This window comes from Saccopteryx leptura, chromosome 3 (assembly GCF_036850995.1).
Source record: "Saccopteryx leptura isolate mSacLep1 chromosome 3, mSacLep1_pri_phased_curated, whole genome shotgun sequence".
Classification (NCBI taxonomy): domain Eukaryota; kingdom Metazoa; phylum Chordata; class Mammalia; order Chiroptera; family Emballonuridae; genus Saccopteryx; species Saccopteryx leptura.
The window spans coordinates 94,304,128-94,326,523 of record NC_089505.1 but is presented as its reverse complement, the minus strand read 5'-3'; the positions used below and the strand labels follow the sequence as shown (position 1 = coordinate 94,326,523).

The following is a 22,396-nucleotide window of genomic DNA, read 5'->3' as shown; positions in this document are numbered from 1 at the left end:
ACACAGCACAAAGCTTACCTTCAAAAGCTGGACCATATCCACAGGCCTCTGGGAAGTCAAATGTGGAGAAGAATCTTGTTTGGGAGAGGGCTGGGCTTCAGTGTGCAGCAGAGCCAGTCCTGGAGGGGTGCTAGGGCCTGAGGTGGTGGGGACAAACAAAGGCTGCTTTGGGGCAGCCTGAGCAGGGAGAGGGCCTGGGAGGTCAGGCTTCATGGAGACAGACACAGGGGAGGGATAGGAGATCTGGCTGGTTTCTGCTTGGGTCCTCTGAACCTGGACATGAGGCTCAGCTGGTCTGTTTGCAGGTATGGCTGGGATGCGAGGCTGCTCTACTCCTGTCTGGGTCCCCTTCGCCTCCTGGGAAACCTGAGGCATCTTGCTGCCCAGTGGCTGGCCTGGCTGGCTGAGTGGTGAAGGCTGGCAGGGCTGCGGGGGCTGGACAGGCTGTGTGGATGGCATGGGCTGCTGGGTAGGCTGTGCAGACTGTGCAGGCTGACTAGGCTGCAAGGGCTCACCTTCAGGAGGGGGACCCTGGAATTGAGCGGGGGAAAAAGGGACAGAGTCAGTCTGTTATGCACAACATCCACAAAGGGGGCTTTAAACAGTTGGTGATGCTCCTGGGCATTTAGGATTGAGGGTTCTGGTAAGAGGAAGTGACCTGTTCCCTCCCTCTCCATCCATGCAGGCAGAAGACACCAATCCACCTGTTCCCACAAAGAGTTCCTTCCCATGTCCCTAAGCACTCTGTACTGTGTTGTGATCCCTTCATCCTAAATTTTAAGAAGCATCTGTTTAAACCCATGAAGAGAGGAACCACCCTGGCACCTCAATCACCATTTGCACCAGGAGGCTCCTATGTGGTGCTCTCACCTGCGTGGGAGCCTTGGTCCGGGAGGGCAGGCCAATGGAGGTGGTGGCGGGAAACTGCGTGTGTGCGAGCTGAGCCGGGCTGTGGTAGGCACGGATGTCCCCGTATCTGTACTCCTGAAAGAGCTCCCCGCCACTGGAGTGCACAATCTGCACCCCGTGGGTCACCACCACAGGCGGACTCAGAGGCAGCCCCTGAAGCTGGTTGCTGGGGGTGACTGTGAGGATCCGGGCCTCACTGTGAGGGGCAGGGGCAGATGCAGGGGCTGCTTTGGCATCTGTCGTCTTGGCAGCTTCTTTTCCTGGCTGCTGAGGGGCCTTGCTGGCTGCTGGCACCTTCACTATGCCGTCTGCCGCCCGGGGCTGCTCGCTGACTGCTGTCACATGGGGATGCACCATAATCCTCACGTCCCGGGGTACACTATACGGGTGTAGTCGGTACTCGGACTGCATGACCAGCACTTCCGATTGCACAGGGGCTGCGGCTCGAGCAACAGGAAGGTGATAATGTACTTCTTCCTCTGGAGGGTGCTGGGAGGCCAGGGCGGGCACACCAGCTGTGGCTGGCTGGGGTGTGCCAGCCCGCTGTGGAGCCCTGACCTCTATTTGCTGGGGCTGCAGAGGGGCCCGAGGAGAATGAAGGGTCTCTGGCCGGATGCTGTAGGTGATGCTGGGTAGTGTGGGTGTGTTCATCCTCACTTCACCCTGGGACAGGTGGCTAAGGGACACCGTCTGGGTGATGCTGTGGGGTGGCATGATGACCGACTGCTCTGGATGGATGCTGGAGATGAACTGAGGCACTGGGATGCCTGCAGCCAGCATGACTGTGGCATTGGTGGAGAGCGCAGGGGACGTGGTGCTGCTGGGGTGGCAGGCCCTTGGGAACGGAGCTGGAGCAGGCCCACTGGGTCGCGGAGAATGTGCATCTGGCTTTGTGGCTGCCAGATGGGAGACAGTTCGATCTGTTGGGGTGCTGGGCCCTGAGGTGACATGGTTTACTTCTGCAGGCAGTTTGCTGGGCAGAGCAGAAGGGTGGTGGGGAGTGAGAGTAGACCCCAGGTTAGCCGGCTGAAGGACCTTGGTCTCTATTTTGAGAGTGACGGGGTCGGCAAGCTTTTTATTAGTGGTGACTATGCTTGGGGTGAGGACCAACTGGTTGTGAACCAGCACTGGGGGTGTGTTTATGCCCTGGGTGAGAACCTTCACTGTGCCACCCTGGGTGACAGGTGTGGACACAGAGAGGTGAATGGGCTCAGGCTTCTCCAAGGACGGGCGGTCGGCTTTAACAGATGAGATCACTGGAGATGCATTATACGTCTGGGCAGTTAGCACCAGAGTGGAATGAGTGGCCACATTCGCATAGCCTGAAGAAGCTTGGGGCCCTTTGGGAGGTGGCTGAGCCGGTGTGACAGAATCTGGTTTAACCTGGGACTTGGACACTGACTGCTGAAATTCAATGTCCATGGCACTCGCTGGGGGGATCTGGCTGATCTTGGCGCTGATCCGCTGTGGGCCTTCTGTCTTCTGCCCGGAATAGCTCAGGAGCACAACCCCTTCGGAAGTGTTCACACGCAGCCCGGCTCCAGAGCCCGAGTCTGCCGGACGCTCATCAATCACAGACATAGACCCTGGGTGGAACCGACTGTTTTCATTAGTGCCTGATCTCTGCTTGCACTTTGCTGGTGGTGCAATCACTGCACCTGCCACAGTCACTGCACCTGTTGTAGCAGTCACACCGCTAGATGCGGCAGTCACAGTACTCGCTGTGACTGTCACGGCACCCGCTGTAGCGCTCACGGCACCTGCTGTAGTGCTCACGGCGCCCGTGGCGGCATTTACTACACCCGTGGCGGCATTCACCACGCCCGTGGTGGCATTCACCACACCTGTGGCGGTGTTCACTGTGCCCACAGTGGCATTCACCGGAGTGGTGAGAACATTCACTGGCCCTGTCAGAACATTCACTGGCCCCTTGAGGACGTTGACGGAGCCAGCAGGAGTGTTCACCAAACCTTTCAGCGTCGTCACCGAGCCCTTCACGGGGCCTTGCAGGGCATTCACTGGGCCAGTCAGTGCGTTCACTGGGACCAAGGAGACATTCACTAGGCCGGTCAGGGCACTCACCAGGCCAGTCAGGGTTTGAGGAGCTGGTTTTGCCAAAGTTATCTTTTGCGGATTCTCCAAATCAATGCTGACAGGCATCCGGCTAATAACAGAAGTGATTTTAGGAGCAATGACTGGAGCCACCTTTTCCTTGTCAGTGGCCACTGGAACCTCTGAGGCCTGTGTGTCAGAGGCATTAGCTACTGGAGTTGCTGGATTTTCTTCTGGAAGAGGTTTTTTAGATTCGACGGGAGGGGGTGGTGGCTCATGCAGACAAGGGGCGGCACTGACAGGCTCCGCAATGGCGGCTGTGACACTTGTGGAAGTGATGCCTGTGGCAGAAACGTATTTGGGGTCCATGAGAATCTTTCTCAGTGTACTGGAGCTGGTATCAACGTCAGAGGCTTTTGTGTCTGGGGGAAGAGCTGGCGATGGGGCAGACTGAGCCCGAGGCTCCTCCTGCCTCGTGATCCACTCTGTTACCTTAGGGGGGGGACTCTGGTGCGGGACACTCCCAGAGGTCACGAGAGGTGGGAGCTTTGCTGCAGTTACAGAAGGAATTGTGGGAATGGGAATGCTCGAATCACTGGGAGGGGTCACTGGATCGCTTTCAATAATGGAATGCACTTTGAACCTGGCTTGGGGCTCACTGTCCATCAATGCTGGCTGGGAGGGAGTGGGAGGATCTGGGAGCACAGTTGTTTTGGTTGGAGTCTTTTCTTCAACACTGCTTTCTTGGGGTAAGTTTTCCGTGGATGGAGTCTCGCTTGGGTCAGAAGGACATGTCTCTGGAGGAGTGGTCTGGGGCTTTTCACTCTGCTTTTCTTCCTGGGGAGTTTCTAAGGGTTGTACTGGTGTCCCCTCCTTTGTGGCAGGACTATTGCTTTGAACTTGGCTGGGTTCTGAAACACGGGTCTCTGCAGCAGCCCCCGTTTTTTTGCCTGTATTCCGTTTTCGACGCGATCGAGTTGTTTTCTGGCGCCCTTTGTCTTTTCGAGGGAGCGAGACTTCAGCTTCTTTCGATCCCTTGGCCTCTGGCACTGGGTGGGAGGTTTCCCTGCTGTTCCCTCCAGCTTCCTTGGTATCTGCTGGGCCTGCTGAGGGGTTAGGAGCACTGGCTGGTGGCCCAGAAGATTCAGTAGTAGACTCAGTCTCCAAGATGCCAGACACAGCCTCGTCAGTCTCAGGCTCCATCCCCTCCTCAGGGGTCTGCAACTCCTGAGAACGAGGCTGCTGGTCTGTCTGAGATTCTGCGGGGTAAGGTGTCGGTGCTGGGAAGTGTTCTGGCTCCCCAGAAATGTCATTGATGATGGAGCCAATGGCTGCAGCCAGTTCTGTTTCACTCGCCTGATGCGCGGGCTTGTTTCTGTCCTCTGCGGAGAGGCCACCTGGTGCATCTGTGGCTGTCGCCTTGAAAGCCGCAGAGGCAGAGGTTTCAGTGAGCTTTGCGATGTTCTCCACAGCCTGCTCTAGCTCCATCTGCTTGGCTAGCTGCTTGGCTTCTGGGCCCAGCTCAGAGGCAGGCCGATCTTCCTTCTCTGGCTCTTTCTCTGGACCAGCCGGATCACTGCTCACCTGGGAGGACAGAGCCTCGTGTGGGGGACTCCTGCCCTTCTCAGGAGAGACTGCCACAATTCCCGCTTCCTTCTCCTCAGCCAGCCCCGCAGGGCCCTCGGCCACAGTGGGACTGACACTGGCATTCGCTGTTTTCACATTGGCAGATTTGTCCACTGCTGACCTCAGGTTTCGAGATCTTCCTCTCTTTGACTTGGAGTTTTTTTCAGGGGCTGGTTTCTTCTCTACCACTTCAACTGGGGAGGTTTCAGGTGGATTTTTGTCTGTGCCCGTTTCTTTTTTGTCACGTTTCTGTTCACTTCCTGGTTCTTCTTTATCAGTCTTAGATTTTGTGTTTTCTTTCACATTTACTTGAGGACTCGTCTCAGTGGTGGCTGCAGGACGTTCAGCATCAACTTTAGGTTCATTTTTTCCCCTTTTCCCTTGTGGACCACCAGAAGCTACTGATTTTTGGGACCGTGGAGACCTCCAGCCCTCAGCGGGTTTCAGTGTTTCGACCGGTTCCTTTGCCTCCATCTCCTCATCTTCTTCGGCTCGACGGCGCGTTTTTGGAGGCCTCCCCCTCCTGGGGGTGGCGGGGACCGCCGCTGCCTCCTGGAGCTCCCGCTCCACTCTCTTTCTGGTCACTCGTGGCTGCTCGACAGGCTCCTTAACTGGAGAGCGGCTTTCGTGGTCACCCATGGTTGCATAGACACTTCTTACATTCCGGCGCCTTGTTCGGCTGAGGGGCAAACTTGGCTCCGGGTGTTCAGTATCTGTGGCCGAGTTTTTAGAAGCGGTCCTTGTAATCTTCTCGGCCTCCATCTTCAACTCTAAGAGCTTCTGGGTTTCTCCCCGAGGAGAACTGGACCGCTTGAGTTTTTCCCGGTCTATCCTCTCACTCTTCCTGGTGACAGGCTTCTCCACCATGCTTGCTGCAGCTGCCTGGATGGGGGTCTTGGAACGTTTACTTTTGTTTGGCTTTTTATCTTTTGTAGCAACTGGAGGATCAACCTCTACATCTTCGGAAGCTTTAGGCTGAACCTCAGGAACAACTTCAGCTTTCTGATTTGCAATGGGTTCAATACTACCAGCTGGGTCTGGCTTTTCCACTTTGGGCTCATCAGCTTCCTTAGGTTTCTGGGTTGGTTTCGAATGTGGCTGCGTACTGTTAGGTTCTGGGTCTCCACTGGGCTCTACATGGGCAAATGAAGCCCCAGGAGTGGGAGGCTTGGCATCCAAATAAGGCAGCTGGTCAACTGATGAACTTTCTCCAACCACTGCAGGAGTCTCGCCAGCATCTTTGTCAGCGTCCGCTCCTGGGGCCAAGTCTGCTTGTTCAGGTTGTTCCACAGCAATGGGAGCCGGTTCTGACACAGGTTTTGCCTCTTCTGAGACAGAGGCTGGCTCCCCGGTCTTCTCTTCCCTCACCGAAGGCACCTCCCCTGTTTTATCACCAGCTGTCTTCTCTAGTGATGACGACGCTGACTCTGGAGTTACAACTGTGACACTAGGAGGACCAACTGAAGACGGGGTTTTCAGTTCTGATTCTTTATTCTCAGAAGCAGATTCTGGGGTCTTGGGATGATCCTCTGTATCTTCCTGTTTCTCAACCTCTTTGGGTTTTTGGTCTTTTTCTTTTTCTTTCTGTTGCATTCGTGTGAGTTCCACAAATCTGCTATGGAAAAGAACTACTGGCTCTTGAACCAAATCAGTTGTGCTGGTCACTCCATCAGATGTCTGTCTCCCATATAACCTACCAGAAACAAAGTCAGATTCCTCATCTTTTCTCTCTAGGTGCTGCAAGCGCTTGGAATCTTGTTCAAAGATTGAGCTGTGTAGAAAACGCGAAGCAAATAATTCTTGCCTTTCCTGTTCCTCTTCTTTATGATCATCTTTTTTATCGTCCATTTTTCCTTCTGAATCAGTCCGAATTTTCTTCTTTTTCATGTACCAGGAGGGAATAGGTCTTGGAGCAGAGTCAACCTTTTCTTTATCTTTATTGTTTCGAAAATTAGCAAACCGAGAGTCCCAATCAAGAAAAGACCAATTTTCTTCCCGAGATGAAGAAAGGGATTTAGCTCTTTCAAGCAAAGCCTTAGTGTCTGGGGTGATTGTCTTATCCAATGCAAAAGAATAAAATTTGTTCCTTTCTAAAGAACTGGAGAGTCTTTCATCTCTCTCACGGAGTTTGTCTTCTCTGTCCCTCAATAAAAAAGATAATCGAGAACTTTCAAATAATGCAGATGCTCTGGGTGAGTGAGATTTATGTTCACCATCTTCATCAGAATCAGAAGGTACCTCCCCAGGTTCCAAGTCACGTACAGACCTCTTTCGAAGGCTGTCTCTCTTAATTATGCTGTTTGGAAAACTCACATCAAATCTGCTGGCATCTTGCTTCATTTGAGAGTCCCACCGATTTAGTTCATCTTCAGAATTCAAGACAGATAGCTTTATTTTGGCCATGTCTGCCATCTGTTCTCTCTTGCTGGAATCATAAGGATTAAATTTTAAGGATTCTTCTCTAACTGTTACGTTAGAATAAGAGAGACCCTTTCCATCTACTTTGGGAGACCCCTTCACTGACACCAGCTTAGGAGAGCCGATGGGGTCGTCTTCCTCATGGAAGGAAACGTGTCGAATACTGGGAGAACAGCCAGCCCTTTCAGAATCTTCACTGATTTGGCGTGAACTTCTGTAATTCCTCTCTCTTTTGGTGCAGATATCAAAATCAACGTGATCCATCCTTTTCTTTTTGCTGGGAGGAGAGTCATCGGTGACATCTTGAGGAGGCTTACCTACCTCATGAACAAGACTACGTCTTTCATAGTCATCCACATCTTTTTTAGGACTGCCAAACTTCTCAGACTTGGCTATTTCCATCTCCATCTGCTGTTTTCTACGACTCTGCTCCATTTGTTTTCGGTAACTCTGCGTGTGATCAATATCAATGCCAATTTTTTCTTCAGTATTTATTGAATGTGGTTTCTCTTGGCCTGATTTACATTCAAGTGCTTCATCACGAAGACTGCAATAGTTTTTCCTAGTATTATCCTCTCTCTCTGGCCCTTGCTCATCTAATAGCTGGAGCTGCTTGAGCTGTGGTTTTGAGGAAGTGGGTTTTTTCGAGTGGATTTCTTGATTTTCTACAGATTCACCTACTGGTTCTCCCAGCCTTGCTTGCAGGTCTGAGATGGGTCTGGAGCCAGTCCCAACAGAAACACTGGCCAGCTCCTGACTATCTTTGGGGCTGGGAACAGCATTAAGTCTGTCTAGTTTGATCTTTTTCGAGTCTCTTTTAAAAATCTCTTTCCTCACAGGCTTTCTTTCGGGCTCTCCTTCCCTCAGGAGAATGACATCTCGAGATGGTATGTCAGGCTGCTTTTTTAAAAGCACCCGCGCATCCTCCATCTCCGGACTACTTTTCTTGACTTCTGATTTCTGCCTTTCTGCTTTCAAATTGGGATCTGCAAAACGCCTTTTCCTCGCTTCCAGCTTCTCCAGGTCCACAGAGCTTATCCCGTCAGCAGACAGATCTAGTTTGAGGTGCTTCCTGGGCTTAAACCTTCCTTCCTTATCCACCACTTCTACATGACTTGAAAGTGCCTTTTCTTTTGGCACCTTCATTCTGACAGATTCCAGTTTAGACAGGTCCGATTTTGCAGGCTCCATGTGAGAGACTTGAAGTTTCTGATCTAGGGCAGAAGACTTAACAGTGTCATTATCAAGCTTGGCTTTCGGCTTTTCCGAAGGAGTGTGCTCAATCACCTTCCCCTCTTTTTCTTTCACTCGAGTCAAAACCACGCAAGGCATGAGTTCTAAGCGGTTTTTTGCTATTCCTTCCTTGTCAGCTTTCTCTCTGCTCAGTTTAATAGAACTCCTTGATTTTTCAGGGCTCTGTTCTTTTTCATTTTCTTGGTCTGTTTCTGAAGACTGAGAACTAGGGGAATGAACTTTTCCTTTTCGTTTCTGCTTGTCAGTTTTGTCCTTTTCCACTTTCTCCTTCCTTATTAAGCGTCTCTCTCTTTCCACTCTCTCAAGATCAAAAGTTCGTTCTTTATCTGTCTTTTCGTTTTTTGTATAGCGTTCCAAACGAGATTTGTCAAGTTTATCATATCTTGGAGGGGAAAGTGAGCTACAACTTCCACTCCTGTCCGAGGACCGGCTATAAATCCTCCTCTCAGAATCACTTGGTAATCTCTCGGACTGTGAGGGAGATGTTCCAGGAGTCTGTGGGCGTCTCAAGTGCACCGGACTCTGACTGCGTTCAATTGGCCTCCTCTCATGGTCTCTGTCTCGGTCAGAGTCAAATCGTTCGCGATCTCTTTCTCGTTCCCGCTGCCTATAACTGTATTCCCGAATATCTTGTTCATAAGGATCGCTTCTGTAATCTCTGTATTCCCGAGGATCATCGTAATATCGAGATTCATAATAGTCTCCTTGATAAGTTTCCCATTCTGAATAAAATTCTCTCCCTCGAGCTGGATAGTCCCGTCTGGAATCCTCAGCGTATGTGCCTGGAGTACGAACATTCTCGTAATATGTACGATCTTGGCTATAGTCATAAGATCCCCTTCGTTCCTCTCTGCCAAAAAAGCAAAAAAATACATTAGATCTTTTGTTTCCTCATCATGTACACATTAAATCATACATATAAGATTATAAAGTCCTGCTTCTAATAATCTTTGCCTCCTGACCTGTGGTGGCACAGTGGATGGACCTGGAGTGCTAAGGTCACCAGTTCAAGGCCCTGGGCTTAACATATGAGAAGCAACTATGAGTTGATGCTTCCTGCTCCTCTTCCACTTCTCTTTCTCTACTCTCTAAAGTCAATAAATAAAACCTTTTCAAAAGAAATAATAAAAACATTTGCCATTATTTAGTCATTAGTCAGACCTGTACTGTCCAATACTGTAGGCACTAGCCACACATGGCTACTGAGAACCTGAAGTCTGGCTAGCCTGAGTTGACATGTGAGTGTAAAATACACACTGGATTTGGCAGATTTAGTTTAAAAAAATAAAAAGATATTTTAATAATTTCTTTAATTATATTGAAATATTTTAGATATACTGAGTTAAATAAAATTAATTTCAATTTTTCTTACTTTTTAATGTGATACTAGAAAATTTAAGACCACAGATGTAGCTTACATTGTGTTTCCACTGGATAACAGTGGTCCAACCCTTTCTCCTTTAGCATTGGGTACTGTGACCTACAATAAGCACTAGTATTAAAGAATATATCCCAACATTTCTAAATCTTTCATAATTACTTTTCTGCCAAAAGATATTACTAACATACCTTGAGGGAAAAATACACTATGTTCCTGACATAGTATTTGAGAGAATAAATGAAATACTACTTAAAAACTATAAGCCCTTATGCAAATAGGTCATAATTTGCATTCCTGAGCTGAACTATCATTTAGAAGTAAACATTTTTTTCATCCATTCAGAGGGATGACTTCCTTCCTCTCTATGAAAAAGCAAAGACCCTGAAGTTCTGAGGCATTCTCGCTCTCTGTACTACTTTTCTTGACTTCTGATTTTCCATAAAGCACTGCCATCTGAAACCAAATGGGGCAAGTTCCACGCTCTCCTGTTTCCTATTTTGTGAGATAAACTGCATTCAACAGGGATAATAACCATGAATAAGAACCAAAGAACAGAGCCAGATCAGTAAAATGAGTGAACTTAAGTAGTAATATATAAAAATTAACATCCACACAATATTATCCAACCCTCATAAGACACTGTTCTTTCAAAAACATTTAATGGATGCACAAAGGATCTTAATAGACTTTTAATTTTAATGTCTTAGGTAGCACTAGACCACAAACATTTTCTACTCAGTTATGTTAACAATTCCTGTGAGCACTTAAAGTATTAACAATAACTTTAAACTACTACTTAGAGGACTAGCATTGACAACTTTTCTCTCTCTGCAGACATATTCTCTTGCATATGTATGTGTGCGCATTCTCTCTCTCTCTCTCTCTCACACACACACACACACACACACACACACACACACACACACTCACACTCACACTCACACATGACTGAAAAGGAAAAGCCTTGTATCAAGACTAACTTTCTGGAGAACTGTTGAATTTTGACATTATGGAATGTAGAATCCTATCACCTAGTCAAAAATTAAGATTGAGTTTTTGAAAATTTGACTGTGGGGAACAAATTTTCATTTACAAACCTCCCAAGTTACTTAGTGACCACTATACAATACTCTACATGGAAATGATTCAAAGAAATATATACCTTCTATGATTTAAATAAAAATGAAGTGGCAAGAAGAGGCAATAAAAAGGAAATACTTATTCAACAGGTTTCTGGCAGCCCGATCAGGATTTGGCTCGTGCCTGTCATAGCGCCTTTTATACTTGAATCTGAATGTCTAAAAGCATTTATCACGCACAGTCTTTTGTCTAACACATGTGTATAGGGGTGGAGATTTAGTGGTAACATTCCAGGAGATTTAATCTTATAGACATGTCTGGACAAACAGCTTGATCACATGGATGATAGTTTCCAATTTCAAATGTGATCAGCTATTGAAGAATCTGGTTGACACTATGTTAAAATGTTTTTAATATATTCAGTGTGAAAAAGAATCAGTCATCAATTTGAGGGCAATTTTAAGCTAACAGAAATAGCTTGATTCAGACCATGAGATCTTAAAAATGATTCTTTTTTGCCCTGGCCGGTTGGCTCAGCGGTAGAGCGTCGGCCTAGCATGCGGAGGACCCGGGTTCGATTCCCGGCCAGGGCACACAGGAGAAGCGCCCATTTGCTTCTCCACCCCTCCGCCGCGCTTTCCTCACTGTCTCTCTCTTCCCCTCCCGCAGCCAAGGCTCCATTGGAGCAAAGATGGCCCGGGCGCTGGGGATGGCTCTGTGGCCTTTGCCCCAGGCGCTAGAGTGGCTCTGGTCGCAACATGGCGACGCCCAGGATGGGCAGAGCATCGCCCCCTGGTGGGCAGAGCGTCGCCCCTGGTGGGCGTGCCGGGTGGATCCCGGTCGGGCGCATGTGGGAGTCTGTCTGACTGTCTCTCCCGTTTCCAGCTTCAGAAAAATGGAAAAAAAAAAAAAATTAAAAAAAAAAAAAAGAAAAATGATTCTTTTTTTTTTTTTGTATTTTTCTGAAGCTGGAAACGGGGAGAGACAGTCAGACAGACTCCAGCATACGCCCGACCGGGATCCACCCGGCACGCCCACCAGGGGCCACGCTCTGCCCACCAGGGGGCGATGCTCTGCCCCTCTGGGGTGACCAGAGCCACTCTAGCGCCTGGGGCAGGGGCCAAGGAGCCATCCCCAGCGCCCGGGCCATCTTTGCTCTAATGGAGCCTTGGCTGAGGGAGGGGAAGAGAGAGACAGAGAGGAAGAGGGGGGGGTGGGAGGTGGAGAAGCAAACGGGCGCTTCTCCTATGTGCCCTGGCCGGGAATCGAACCCGGGTCCCCCGCACGCCAGGCCAACGCTCTACTACTGAGCCAACCGGCCAGGGCAAAATGATTCTTAACTGTATTGTTTCTTACAAGCAGCAGAAAAAATATTAAATACTACATACCATGACTGATTGAAAATATTAACAAGGGGAAATATGGTTTACCTTTACATTGCTAAAGTTAGCAATTTATATATGTCATGGCTTGCTAATTTACAAGTTATTTTAAAAATGTGAATTTAAAACAATGCTCTTGCCCTGGCCGGTTGGCTCAGTGGTAGAGCATTGGCCTGGCGTGCAGAAGTCCCGGGTTCGATTCCCGGCCAGGGCACACAGGAGAAGCGCCCATCTGCTTCTCCATCCCTCCCCCTCTCCTTTCTCTCTGTCTCTCTCTTCCCCTCCCGCAGCTGAGGCTCCATTGGAGCAAAAGATGGCCCGGGCGCTGGGGATGGCTCCGTGGCCTCTGCCCCAGGCGCTAGAGTGGCTCTGGTTACAACAGAGCGACCCCTCGGATGGGCAGAGCATCGCCCCCTGGTGGGCGTGCCGGGTGGATCCCGGTTGGGCACATGCGGGAGTCTGTCTGACTGCCTCCCCCGTTTCCAGTTTCAAAAAAATACCAAAAAACAAACAAACAAAAAACACAATGCTCTTGCCCTGGCTGGATAGCTCGGTTGCTTAGAGCATTATCCCGAAGTACACAGGTTACCAATTCGATCCCTGGTCAGGGCATATATAGGAACAGATCGATGTTCCTGTCTCTCTCTCCCCACCTTCCTCTCCCTCTAAAACCAACAGAATAAAACATTTAAAAGTTTCTCTTAAAAAAATAAAAATAGCCTGAGCAAGCGGTGATGCAGTGGATAGAGTATCGAACTAGGGCACAGAGGACCCAAGTTCGAAACCCCAAGGTTGCCGGCTTGAGCGTGGAGTCATCCAACTTGAACACAGGGTTACTGGCTTGAGCGTGGGATCATAGATATGACCCCATGATCACTGGCTTAAGCCCAAAGATCACTGGCTTGAGCCCAAGGTCGCTGGCTTGAGCCCAAGGTCGCCGGCTTGAGCCCAAAGGTCACTGGCTTGAGCCCAAGGTCGCTGGCTTGAGCAAGGGGCTATTCGCTCTGCTGTAGCCCCCCTTCGTCAAGGCACATATTAAGAAGACAATCAATGAACAACTAAGGTGCCGCAACGAAGAATTGATGCTTTTCATCTCTCTCCCTTCCTGCCTGTCTGTCCCTCTCTGACTCTGTCACAAAATAAAATAAAAATAAAAAATAAAACAATGCTCTTGATAAGTCTTTTGAAAGTTTCTTTCTTTAAAAAAAACTAATTGTATGAGCACATGCATGTTGACAACCATTGCTAAATATACAAAATAGTTTATACTGCACTTCAACATGTTATATTTAATTTAAAACTGTACAGCAGGATGATTTGTACATATATTGTGTCAAAAGAGTAATTCTTTCAAATTGCAGGAGTTGTCAGTGAGAAATGTAGATTAACTGCTCCAACTCCCGTGAGCCACATGACAACTAGATTTATAAAACCAGACTTGTGCTGCCTGGCCTGTGTTAGAACAATCAACAGAGTGTTGACCTGGAGTGCTGAGGTCACTGGTTCAAAACCCTAGTCTTGCCCGGTCAAGGGACATACAACAACCAAGCAATGAAGAATTCCCTGTCCATCCTCTCACCCCTGTTCTTCTCTCTATGTAAAATCAATAAATAAAATCTGAAAAGAAAAAAAAGACCTGTGTTTCTGTATGGAGGGATAGAAGAGAAGGATTTTTTTGGAGTAAGAGTAGAAATAAAGATAAAAAATAAAATTTAATCCCATCTAAATTTAAAAATTCAAGCTATGCTGATAGCTTTAAAACACATACCTTCTTTCTATTAACGTTTCATAAAAGTCTCTGATATCTTGACCAGATTTTTCCATACAGTGATAAAATGCCAACTGACTTTCCCGATTTGCAAAATCCACCTTAAAAACAAACAAAACAGGTGTTCGAAGCAAGTTTTAAATTAAAATAACAAAACATGTTACCAAATTTAAAAATTCTTTCCAAAATAGCTCTCTGGATAAATTTCAAGAGTAAACTTTCTCAATAATATGGCATAGCCATCATAACTGAAACTGTATTTTGTTAATCTGAAATCTCTCTTGATTCTATACAAATCTTTGTAACGAATTATGAAGTTCTAGAACCCAATTCTAAAGGAGTGGGAAAAGCAAATGGAAAACTGGAACACTACCCAGCAGGATTCTAGGTTGTTAATTAAATAATCAGATCAACTAAATCCAGCAATTTCTGTTCTATGCTGGAACCATAGAACATAAAATATAGAGGGACATTTAAACTTCACTCACAGCTCGGCCCCTGAGTCACTAAAAATGTAATAACCCTCATCTATCAATATATCTTTTTCTATCAATATCTTATTTCAAATAGACTTATTTCAATCTAAACATCATAGTTATTAAATTTATAAATTCCTTCCAGCTATCCTGAACAAAGGATCATGCAGGAAGATGGAGTGACTGGCACTTCAAGCTCCTGGGTGTGCAGGTGACTGTGGGCCACCTGGACCAAGAGCACACAGGTGAGCCGCAGGCACCGGGCATAGAGAAGCACAATTTCTTGAATGAGAGGATTTTTAGAGAATGTTCTGTGTCTAATAGTTTAAAAGATCCTGTGACCTCAGGTAGACAAATATAAAAATTGTAATATTTTCCTTAAAAACTGAGGCCATACAATGCCTATCATGTAAACCACTCCACTTGCTGGACACCTACAACGTGCCAGTAATTAAGAAGGTGAGAACCAAATACAATTTGTTTTGCCTCTGTTTAAAAGTTATTCTGCACACCTTGATTTTATTCCCACCGATTTTCCTCCCCTTGGTCTCTTTTACAGCTGCTTGTGCATACTCAATTTCATTGTAGAGAATCAAGGCCATGCCTTTTAAGCGGTCAAACACCACCTGTAAAAGAACAACCAAAAAAAACAAGTTAAGAGCCTTACCCAGTACATTTAGTGTCAGTTCCAACAAAATCTTAAGTCACAAGGACACTGCCAAGAGAAAACACACTTATATGTATGGTTTTTTTTTAATTTATTCATTTTTTGAGAGCGGAGTGGAAGGGGGGGAGAGAGAGGGAGAGGAGGGAGGAGAGAGGGAGGGAGAGAGAGAAGGAGAAGGGGAGGGGAGCGGAGGGGAGGGGAGGGGAGGGGAGGGGAGGGGAGGGGAGGGGAGGGGAGGGGAGGGGAGGAAAGAGGAAAGGAGGAGGGAAGGAGCAGGAAGCATCAACTTCCATATGTGCCTTGACCAGGCAAACCCAAGGTTTTGAACCAGCGACCTCAACATTCCAGATTGACGCTTTATCCACTGCGCCACCACAGGTCAGGCTTATATATATTATCCTAGAAAAAAATTTCAGGGTTTTCCTGATGAGGAAGTTGTAGTAAAAACACAATAAAATATGTAGAGACTGTTCAGGATCATGGCTATTGTGGCTTAAGGTACATTATGCTTTTATTTTGCTTTTCTATAATTTATTTTCCATGTTGACTAAATACTGACTATTCAGTAAGTCCTCACTTAACACTGTCAATAGGTTCTGGGACCTTAAGCAAAATGATGTATAATGAAACAAATTTTACCACAGACTAATTGCTATAAATGAGAGTTTAGTTTCTATAGCATCACATCAACATTATAACAAAATGACACTGAACAAAACGATGTTATCTGAGAACTTGCTATATTTAAGTATTCTTCTGGTTTTGGCTCAAATCAATATTCTTGGAAGAGAGAAACAAATATAAAGAGCACTGACTCAACAAAAATCTTAATGACTCTTGGTCATAAGTAGCACTACAATCATAAAACTATTGGAATTTTATTTATACTAGCAGTCTAGTGTGCAATTTCTCCAAACAAAAGCTACATTGAAAGAAGTGTCAAAGTTATTATGCAACATGCCCACTACAGTGTAAATCTGCTTTCAAGGAGTTAAAAGCTTTACCTTTACATAATGGAATGGGACCAGGAGACCCTTTCCTGTCATGTTTGTGAGTGTATTACATAAACATTGATCAGATCTTCTATTGTGTAAATGTCCCTTTAAAGTCATCATTTTTTTAAATATCAAGTCTAATTACATATTAGTGTGAACATGAACAATTATATAATTAGTTTAATTTTAATATGATATAAAATTAAAATCTAAGGAAAATTCTATTTAATGGTATTATGTATACTTATTTCAAAATTAATCATCTTGGCTAGTTCAACATAGTTTTTCAGAATACTCATTTTATAAGCTAATATAGATGAGCCTTGCTAGGCCAAATTTTGGAAAAGAGAATTTTAATGCATGAGTTATTAAAGAAAAGAAAAAGTTGGCACTAGAAATTGGGACTGAAAGCACAGAATACCAAGAAAAGGGAGTCAAAAGTAGCTTTAAACCACACACCAAAACCTCCACCTACCTTTATCACAGGCCCGTATCGGCAGAAATGTCGTGTTAAATACTGATCCGACACATTTGCAGAAAGCCCATCTAACCACACGCAGTTTGTAGGCATGCTCTTTCCAAAACCCAGCTGAATATAAAAGGCAAAATTTCTATTAGTAATAGGAATCTTGTTAAACCAACATCTCAGGGGAAACCTTTGGATGAATCAAGTAAAAATTTACAAAAACAGTAATCTTGCCTGGATAAGCAAGTCTTTATTAAGATGACAGTATAACAGGATGAAGATAAAGAAATGTACTATCTTTATGGTTAATTGTATTACTGAGATTTTAATCAAACATATGTCCCCTAAAACATATAAACAAACAAACAAACAAACAAAAAAGAGCCCTCCAAAATCTTAAAAATCATGCCAGTACAATAACTTATGCAAATTCCTTTACCTTGAGGCGATTATTTCCAAGGTATTCCCCATCCATCTTCTTAATAGCCTTACAAACGCTAGCAATATCACAGTACTGTAAGAATGCATACTGAGGAACTCCATTTACTTTCTTAATATCAATGTCCTGAAAGGGCCAATGAAAACCACTTAGTGATACAAGAAAATAATCAGAAATTTATTTTCAACAAGAAAATACATTAGAAAAAACCAAGTCCGTATAAGTTACATATTCTCAAAATAGTCATTCCCAAAAATACTGTTCTTAGTTAAAACTGTACATCTCAATGAAATTGTGAATTAAAGTCTAAAAAACTATACAACACAGCATTTGTAATCACTAACCATGAAATCCTTCTCATGTGAAGCACTCTGCAGAAAAGCAACTGCACCAAATTTGAAATTTAAAATCTACACTGTCTGGAGAAATTTATGATAACAAAGAAAAGCCCTGGCCAGGTGGCCCAGTGGTAGAGCGTCGGCCTGGCATGCAGGGGACCTGGGTTCGATTCCTGGCCAGGGCACATAGGAGAAGCGCCCATTTGCTTCTCCACTCCCCCCCCCTTCCTCTCTGTCTCTCTCTTCCCCTCCCGCAGCCAAGGCTCCATTGGAGCAAAGATGGCCCGGGCGCTGGGGGTGGTTCCTTGGCCTCTGCCCCAGGCGCTAGAGTGGCTCTGGTCGTGGCAGAGCGACGCCCCGGAGGGGCAGAGCATCGCCCCCTGGTGGGCGTGCCAGGTGGATCCCGGTCGGGCGCATGCGGGAGTCTGTCTGACTGTCTCTCCCCGTTTCCAGCTTCAGAAAAATACAAAAAAAAAAAAAAAAAAAAGAAAGAAAAGAAAGAAAGAAAAGGCAGCCTATTTGATGAAAACCTAAAAAAAATAATTCCCTTCCACAGTATCTAAAATCCTTACTAGAAACAAGCTATTTAAAATACAGTATCTGAGAAAAATAAGAAGAAATCAAGTTTTAAAAAAGTGATTTAAAATATGCAATCCTAAATTATAAGATATCTCATTGAACCAAGCCTGATGACTGAGAAATATGCTATTAATCTCTCATATCCAGTATTGATGGATAAATAGCTAAACTACTTTGTGAAAATGCATCAGAACACCATCCCTGGATTAAAAAATAAAAACTCTATAAAGGAACACCCACCTTCTCTTTGGTATGCTCAAAACCTGTAGTCACACTTGACACTTGGTCCTGGTTCCTTATAAAAGGTGGTGGAAAAAAAACCTAACTTACACAGGAAAATGGTCCAGAGAAACCAGACACTTGGAGGGTAAAACTTGTACCTAAACAATAATGACTTGGGCCATATATTACAGAGTAAGTATTATGATTATTTTAAACCTCCTTAAGGGTCACAAGCCAATAATCAAAAAACCTGAAACAGCGAAATGAGTAATGCATTTAAAAGCTGTTTGATGGGTCCTTTAAAAGAGCAATAATTTTGCCTGACCAGGCGGTGGCACAGTGAATAAAGCATTGGACTGGGATGTGGAGGACCCAGGTTTGAGACCCCGAAGTTGCCAGCTTGAGCGCGGGCTCATCTGGTTTGAGCAAAGCTCACCAGCTTGGACCCAAGGTTGCTGGCTCAAGCAAGGGGTTACTCAGTCTGCTGAAGGCCCATGGTCAAGGCACATATGAGAAAGCAATCAATGAACAACTAAGATGTCACAATGAAAAACTAATGATTGATGCTTCTCATCTCTCTTTCCTCTCTGTCTGTCCCTATCTATTCCTCTCTCTGTCTCTGTAAAAAAAAAAAAAAAAAAAAAAAAAAAAGCAGTAATTTTTACTCAAAAATTTTTAAGTAATTGTAAACATTCACTTTTATTTTCACTATTATGGAGAATGTGATAACTCAGGATAACTACACTAAAGAGAAACAGTCTCGTCCTAACTGGGTAGCTCAGTTGGTTAGAGCCTCGTACTGATCACCAAGGTTGCGGGTCCAATCCCTGGTCAGGGCACATATGAGAATCAAAAATGGCCCTGGCTGGATGGCTCAGCTGGTTAGAGCATCGTCCCAAAGCAAAGAGGTTGCCAGTTTGATCCCTAGTCAGGGCACAGACAGATCAACTCAGTGTTCCTGTCTCTCTCTGTTTCCCCTTCCTCTCTCGCTAAAATCAATAAATACAAATTTAAAAACTAACAACAGTGAAATGCATAGATAAATGGAACAACAAGCCAATGTTTCTCTCCCTCCCCTTCTCTAAAAGAATCTTGATAAATCAATATATTTTATTTTTATATTTTCTAGAGAGAAAGAGAAAGCAGGGAGGAGAGAGTTAAGAAGATCAATTCATAGTTGTTCATTGATTTCTCCTCATATGTGCCTTGACGGAGGCAGGAAGGCCCTCAAGCTAAGTCAGTGACCCCGTGGCTCAAGCCAGCGACCTTCGGATCATGTCGATGATCCTGTGCTCAAGCAGGTGACCCCATGCGCAAGCTGGCAACCTCGAAGTTTCGAATTAGGGCACTCACTCAGCTTCCTGGACCAACACTCAAACCACTGTGCCACCACTGGTCAATAAATGAATTTTTAAAGGAGAGAGAGAAAAATAGTCTCCAAAGACTACCGGTGGGTAGATTCACTAACTACGTTCTTTCTCACTATAGCATAACCCAGTGGTTCTCAAAGTGTGCGCCAGGCACACTGGTGCACCCTAGGAGATTTTCAGGTGCGCCCTATGGCATTCCAGAGAAAAATGTGACTGTTGGGGACCAAAAAACCAACAGGGTTTGGGAGTTTAGATTTTTGGGGCACAGAGGTATGGGGAATTTGCTATAAGCTGACAGTCTACCCAACCCCCCCACCTCACATGCCTAATTAGGTTGCAAAAGGCTGTTAAGCTGTGTGCTGGATTGTTTACATTACCCCCCATGTTCCCCAGAAAGACGGGAGGCAAGTTTCTTCTATCCTTTGTTTGGTGTAAAGTTAAGATGGTATGTATGGTGGGGGTTTTCTGCGCTCAACACAATTAAGAGTAAAAAGAGAGGAGTTCTTCAATGTGTTGACAAGGAAATGAGAGTTTGCCTTTTAAATATATGACCAAACACTGAAGAAATCACTAGGACACATCAGGCTCATGTTTCTTATAAACACAAGAATGAAAAAACTTAACACATTCACACTGGGACCTGCTGAACTTACTAAATCTTACTAAGAATGTATCTTTCTATATAAAAAGATAACTCTTTTGTGTTTTTTTTATTTTTTAACCCCTCTTTTTTGCAAATTCTAAAAAGCATAACTCAAAAAATGTAACATAAAAATGTTTTTTAATGTCAGAATAAATTTAATTTTGTTGTATTTGTTACATTTAATTAACATAAAAGCACACTTGGACTTTATATTTTTTCTTTAATATTTTACTTAATTATTATAACATATTTCTCAGAAATTTGTATATAGTGTACCTTCAATTATTTGTAGGATTTTAAATGTGCCCGACAACTTCAAAAAGTTTGAGAACCACTGGCATAACCTGTTATCAAAAAGCAGCAGACCGTTTCCCCAAAGTTTGCATTTCATTAAAATAGTGACAACCTTGGCTGGTCCGATGGTAGTGGGTTATCAGAACTTATTAACTTAGTGACACTAAAATAGTGACAACCACAAGCTATTGCAAACATGATGAAATTATGGTTTCCAACGAATACTAATGTGTCCACCTTACCGAGAAGCCTAGCTCTAAAACACAATATATATATTTTTAGCAACCCTAGTAATGAAAATGTATCCATGTGCCCAAATACATTTTATATGCCTCCGAAATTTAAAGTAGCAGCTATATTCAAATAAAAGTACATCTGAAAGTCTTATCTAAGAGAAAATTAATTAATAGATCATTGTCTAAGGACAGAAAAAGCTGAAGTCCAGATAGAAAGGTGAACTCCAAGTCACTCATCTACATAGGTAGGCAGTAGATCTAAAATTACAGTATAGGCCCTGGCCGGTTGGCTCAGTGGTAGAGCGTCGGCCTGGCGTGCAGAAGTCCCGGGTTCGACTCCCGGCCAGGGCACACAGGAGAAGCGCCCATCTGCTTCTCCACCCCTCCCCCTCTCCTTCCTCTCTGTCTCTCTCTTCCCATCCCACAGCGGAGGCTCCACTGGAGCAAAGATGGCCCGGGCGCTGGGGATGGCTCCTCGGCCTCTGCCCCAGGTGCTAGAGTGGCTCTGGTCGCAACAGAGTGACGCCCCGGAGGGGCAGAGCATCGCCCCTGGTGGGCAGAGCGTCGCCCCCTGGTGGGCGTGCCGGGTGGATCCCTGTCGGGCGCATGCGGGAGTCTGTCTGACTGTCTCTCCCGGTTTCCGGCTTCAGAAAAATACAGGGGGAAAAAATAATAATAAATAAATAAAATTACAGTATACACTATACTCATAAATAAACAAAAGAACTTTAAAAATCAAACTAAAAAATAAAAGTAAATGTTTTGCTGGTGTATCTCTCTCTCTCTCTCTCTCTCTCTCTCTATATATATATATATATATATGATATATATAAAATTACTTTTTTGTGAGAGAAAAGAGGAAGGGACTGAGATGAGAAGCATCAACTCCCACTTGCAGCACATTTTTTACTTGTTCACTGATTGCTTCTCATACGTGCCCTGACTGAGGTGCTGCTCCAGCCAAGCTAGTAACCCCTTGCTCAAAACAATGACCTTGGACTCAAACCAGCAACCTTGGGCTTTTAGCCAACAACCTTTGGGCTCAAGCTGGTGAGCCTGTGCTCAAACCAGCAAACTTAGGGTTTTGAACCTGGGACCTCAGCATTCCAGGCTGATGCTTCATCCACTGCACCGCCACTGGTCAGGCTAAATATAATCTTCTCTTTTTTGTTTACTTTCTACCAACCATTTCCATCTATTGCCCCCAGTTCCTATAAGATGAAGTTTAGGTCAGCAACAAGCACAAATAATGTTTTAGTTACAAGATTACATTACATCATTAGAAAAAAAATAAAAATAAAGATCTTTTGCTTAGAGCATTAGTGTATAACAGCAATTTTCAACTGGTGTGCAGAAAGAACTTGTGTGTGTGTGTGTGTGTGTGTGTGTGTGTGTGTGTGTGTGTTATTTTTCCGAAACTGGAAACGGGGAGGCAGTCAGACAGACTCCCGCATGCGCCCTACCGGGATCCACCCAGCATGCCCACCAGGGGGCGATGCTCTGCCGCAATCAGAGCCGTTCTAGCACCTGAGGCAGAAGTCACAGACCCATCCTCAGCGCCCAGGCCAACTTTGCTCCAATGGAGCCTTGGCTGCAGGAGGGGAAGAGACAGAGAGGAAGGAGAGGGAGAGGGGTGGAGAAGCAGATGGGCGCTTCTCCTGTGTGCCCTGGACGGAAATTGAACCCGGGACTCCTGCACGCCAGGCCGACGCTCTACCACTGAGCCAACTGCAAGGGCAAGAACTTTTTTTTTAAGTGAGAAGAGAGGAAATAAGACTCCTGCATGCACCCCAAACAGAAT

At 45.4% G+C, this 22,396-nt stretch overlaps 1 protein-coding gene across 3 annotated transcripts in view; it reads right to left on the bottom strand.

The window, feature by feature from the left end:
• Positions 1–22,396, bottom strand: part of SPEN (spen family transcriptional repressor) — a 101,759-nt gene that overhangs the window by 1,636 nt on the left and 77,727 nt on the right. For all 3 annotated transcript variants that reach the window (XM_066375166.1, XM_066375167.1, XM_066375168.1), the window contains 6 exons: positions 16,914–17,039; positions 16,484–16,597; positions 14,859–14,972; positions 13,871–13,971; positions 871–9,109; positions 19–531 (listed from right to left, as the gene is read on the bottom strand). In XM_066375166.1, coding sequence (XP_066231263.1) covers positions 19–531; positions 871–9,109; positions 13,871–13,971; positions 14,859–14,972; positions 16,484–16,597; positions 16,914–17,039 — 9,207 coding nt within the window. The remainder of the gene's footprint in view (positions 1–18; positions 532–870; positions 9,110–13,870; positions 13,972–14,858; positions 14,973–16,483; positions 16,598–16,913; positions 17,040–22,396) is intronic.